The following is a 4,539-nucleotide window of genomic DNA, read 5'->3' on the forward strand; positions in this document are numbered from 1 at the left end:
ATCGCCAGCGTGCGTCCAACCCTGGACCCCAGCGGTACCGTCACCCTCTGCCCCCCTCTCCTCCAGGGGCAAAGAAGGTGACAAACAAGGCAACGCTGTGGTATGTGCCGCTATCCCTGAAGAACGTGAACAAGGTCCTTGAGGTTCCCCCCATCCAGGTAGGGCGGCTTGCTTTGCTCCCCGAAAACCGGAGCTCGCCGTCTCCGTGGGAATGGCACTAACCTGGCCCCGTCAGCACCCCTGGCTGCACCAGTGGCTTTGCCAACCCTGTTCTTACCGGCCTTCCCTTCCAGTATGCAAGAAAGGAGCAGGAGGATGAGGGAAAGAAGCGTTATGAAGAGCAAAAGCTGGATCGGCTGGAAACTAAGCAGAGAAACGGCGACGTGATCTTCCCCGTCATCAACCCAGGTAACGTGAGCAGCATGTGGCCTGTGGAAGCATCCCGGTGGTGCTGAGAGGGCAAACTTTTCCTCAAGGCAACTCCGGCCACCCCCAGGCACCTGCGGCTGCAAGTGCACACTCCAAAACACCACGTTGGGGATGGGGATAAGAGTTTGGAGCCGCGGTGCGTGGGCGGAAGGAGAGTGGGTGGGTGCCTGTGATCACCTGCTGGGGCCAATGGGTGGAATGCCCTCTGCTGCAACTCTTTCCTTCCGAAAATCCCTTTCCTACCGAAAGCATTGCCCTGGCTTCTGGAAACACAGTCCGGTGCTGATAGCTGGCCGAAAGGGCAAGTGGGCAGTGGCCTCCAGGACCGGCTGTGGTCCTCAGGCAGAGGTGGAGAGGAGGCGTGTGGGAATCGTTGAGGGGCTGATGTGGGATGAAAGTTGCTCAAATGCTCTCTTCCCCTCTGTTCTCCCTGCTCGCAGATAGGCAGACAAAAGGTAAGACTCTGCGGGCGCTGCGCGCGAGTGTCCTCCCCGAGGAGGCGATGCCGAGCGGGTGGGAGCTCGGCTGGTTATCCTGTGCTAAGCACCTTTAGCATCTCTCATTAGATGGAAAATGCAGCCATCCCGAGAGCAGTTTTCCTGTGCTGGCAGTCGGACGGTTCTGTCACCTGGATTTAGTGGCGAGTCAGATGTCACCAGCATGTGCCAGGGCTGAGAGGGGGCTGAGGTGTTCACACCAAAGAGAAAGCGTGGCTCTTTGGAGATGCAGCTAAGCAACATATTTGGGGAGATTCGGCTGTGGCTGGTGGCCCGAGGAGGGAAAGTGTAGTGCCACACATCTGTCCAGTTCACTTCCGTTTGCTTTCGGGCTCTTTGAGAGCTTTAAAAGAAGAAACGAGCTGAGCTGGAATAAAATTGATGGGTGGGCATTAGAGGGAGGTGGCAGCCTGCCAGGTGGTGAAGAGCCTCTGCTCTCAGGACTTCTCGGGGCTGATTTAAATGCTGCTTTGAACATATTTCAGCTTTGCACAAGGCAGCCTCATGTTTTCTTCCTTCAGAGGGTTTAAGATAGGGGTGTATGGCAGCGTATGGGTGCTGGCTGAGCAGCTCTGCCCTCTGCTTTGCTCTCTTTCTCTAACCAGAGCTGCACACTGTTGGCTACAGCCAGTCCAGCCTGATCCACCTGGTGGGACCATCAGACTGCACGCTGCTGGGCTTTGTGCACGGAGGTGAGTGAACGCTGCTTCGGTCAATGGCTGGGTTGGTTTTTCAGAAGCGCAGTTTGAGAGCGACTTGTGCATCTCAGTGTTTTTGGGAGGCAGGCTCTGCCGCTGCAGGTGCGTGGGTCCATGTCCACCATCTGTAAGGTTTGGTGTTGCTTCAGCTGAGACAGAAGCTTTGTCTTTTTCTACTCTTAAAAAAGGCCCTGAAAACTGACAAACTGTAAATCCTGCAATTTTATCACTGTCTCCTAAACTGCAAATCTCAGATTATAAACACCCAGCATACAATGACTGCAATTTGCTGGAGTAATTTCATCTTGGCTGGCAGTGCCTGTTGCTTGCCGGGCAGGCAGGGCAGGGCAGGGCGGATGTGTGCAGTGTGAGCCCAGGGAGAGGTGCATTCGCCCAGAGCTGGGACGGTGCCAGATGCTGCTTTTTCATCTAACTGCATCCTTAAAAAAACCACAAACCCAAAGCAACAATGTGGCTCAGAGCTCTTTCCAAGCAGGAGATTTGTGGGACTCATCTTGCTTTGTGAGGCTGAGGTTTGCTCAGGGAAATTTGGGAGAGCCAGAGCTGGCCTAAATCTTAAGGCCAGGTCTGTGAGGATGTTGCCTTGACTGGAGTCTTTGTGCCAGTAGCAGGGTTTTCCTGCAGTTGGGATTCAGTCTCCGGTCCAACTCCTCAGTGTAGCTTTAGTCATGCCTTAACAACCTACATGTGGTTTTTCCCAAATCCTGCCAGCTTCCCTGAGACGGGACCCTCTGTCTCCACTCCCCTGCAGGTGTCACCATGAAGCTTATGGATGAGGTCGCTGGGATTGTGGCCGCCCGCCACTGCAAGACCAACATCGTCACCGCCTCAGTGGATGCCATCAACTTCCACGAGAAGATCAAAAAAGGTGACGAGGGGTTGGTGTGCTCTTTGCCCTCCTGTGGTGCCACATCCCCGCTCCCTTGTGTGCGTGCTCAGGACACACTGGCAGAGAAGTTTAGTCCCTGTTAGGCTTGTCCTGTGCCGAGAAGCTCAGCTGAAGACGTGGCTTAAGCATAAAACAAGCGGGACCCCTTGCTCCCTTCCTCTGAGCAGAAGTCGGGGCCACCTGCTTAACCAGCCCCCCTCCGCTTTGCAGGCTGTGTCATCACCATTTCAGGGCGCATGACCTTCACAAGTAATAAGTCCATGGAAATCGAAGTCTTTGTGGATGCTGACCCATTCGTGGATGAGCCTCGGGAGCGGTACCGTGCTGTCAGCGCCTTCTTCACCTACGTCTCCCTGAGCAAGGAGGGGAAGCCTCTGCCTGTCCCGCAGCTGCTGGTAAGAGCTCTCCCCACCACGCTGCCAGCCAGCCGGGCCAGCCCCTCTCCTGCTCCTCCCAGGGCAGACTCCAGCTGGCTTTTTTGTCCAACAAATCCTCTTCCCTTGAATTATTCAGCAGAAAACCCTGAGCATTATCGAGCCTTTCCAGAGCAAGCTTCAGGGTTGTTTTTTAAAATTTCTCCTGGTTGAAAATTGCTGGGGTGGAGACTGGGGACTGTTTTCTTTTCTTGTGATCGAGGATGGCTGCGTGCAGGCTCTGCAGCTTCCCCTCCTGCCTGGAGACGTACAGGAGGGGGCCGTGAGTGGCTACAGAGGCCCCCGCATCCCCCATCGCCACTCCCTGCTGCATCCCCACTCCAGCCCTCCTGCCTGATTTTAGCTCCCCTACTCCCAACAGGGCTTTGCTGAGGTGGTGCTGGTGCCCGGGGGCTGTTTCTTGATTAATATTTTATCCCGCGTAGGTCTCCTCCTGCTCTGCGCTCTTCTGCTTTTCTGAGTATTTTGTCGACTAATTATACGTTATCTGTCAAAACACATATCTCACGGAGTGCAGGATTTCCTTTACATTTCTGGTGGCTTTGCTTTCTTTCTCTGACAGACAGAGACAGAGGATGAGAAGCGGCGCTTTGAGGAAGGGAAGGGCAGGTACCTCCAGACGAAAGCCAAGCGGCAGGCGCAGATGCAGCAGGCTGCCCAGCAGTGATCCCGCCCCGCGCTCTCATGGCCTTTGCCCGCCAAGCATCCAGGTTCCTGTTAGTGTCACGTCCGGTCCGCGCTGGCCTTGCGCCTTTGCCCGCCCAGCCTGCCGCTGGAGCTGCCAGTTTAGCGCCGTAGACCTTGTGCTTTAGGTGGCTTAAGCGCCCTGAAAGCCTCCGGGAGCCTTCCTGGTAGCTCACCGTTCGCATCTGGAGCCCCGTTTTCAGTTTAATCCCATAAACGAAGCGGGGCAGGGGCACATGGCGGCAAGAGGGACGCGTGAGGCCACAAGTCTTTGTGTTGCTGTGTTAAACTTGCCGGTATGTCCTAAAACTGCACACCAAAGCTTACATACGATACTCGCGACGAGAAATGCGCCCCAGTATCGTACTGAATGTCTGGGACCGTTTCGTTGATATCTCTAGGTAGTTCCTCTGTGCACTTCTAAGTTATTTAAGAAATTCTGTGGCATAAATAAAGTCTGTTGTCGTTGACTGAAATAAAACGGGTGTCGCTTTTTTGTTTTTGCCTCGAGCAGCAGCAATTCTAGCTTAGGACCTTTATTCCCCAAAATTGTGCTGCTTCCCCGCTCCTGGCTCCACCCCACCTCGATCCTCCCAAGGTCCCTGAGTGGCGCAGGGGGCTCCCGCCCTTGTTTTTAAGAAAGTTTGCCACTTTTAATGGGCATCGCAGGATCGCTCCCACGGTTCGGCAGCTATCCAATGCAGCTCTTCACCCTGGGGCTCGGAGGGCGGGAGTGGGCTGTGCTGAGCCGCGGGGACGGCGGCCTCCCCGGTGTGGGCCTGGTCCCGGAGAGAGCCCCGGGGACGCGGCGGGAGGGGGCGAGGGGACAGTGGCCCGAGGTTTACAGCCCGGGCCGGGAACGGCGCCTTCACCCCTCGGAGAGGCTG

The 4,539-nt window shown here is 55.7% G+C and overlaps 1 protein-coding gene across 1 annotated transcript in view; it reads left to right on the forward strand.

Annotated features, from left to right (window-relative positions):
- Positions 1-3,635, forward strand: part of ACOT7 (acyl-CoA thioesterase 7) — a 4,922-nt gene extending 1,287 nt beyond the window's left edge. Inside the window, exons 4-9 of the mRNA XM_010282931.1 lie at positions 67-158; positions 294-408; positions 1,532-1,618; positions 2,397-2,513; positions 2,745-2,929; positions 3,531-3,635. Coding sequence (XP_010281233.1) covers positions 67-158; positions 294-408; positions 1,532-1,618; positions 2,397-2,513; positions 2,745-2,929; positions 3,531-3,635 — 701 coding nt within the window. The remainder of the gene's footprint in view (positions 1-66; positions 159-293; positions 409-1,531; positions 1,619-2,396; positions 2,514-2,744; positions 2,930-3,530) is intronic.
- Positions 3,636-4,539: the final 904 nt, after the last annotated feature.

Source organism: Phaethon lepturus, unplaced genomic scaffold (assembly GCF_000687285.1).
Source record: "Phaethon lepturus isolate BGI_N335 unplaced genomic scaffold, ASM68728v1 scaffold27292, whole genome shotgun sequence".
Classification (NCBI taxonomy): Eukaryota; Metazoa; Chordata; class Aves; order Phaethontiformes; family Phaethontidae; genus Phaethon; species Phaethon lepturus.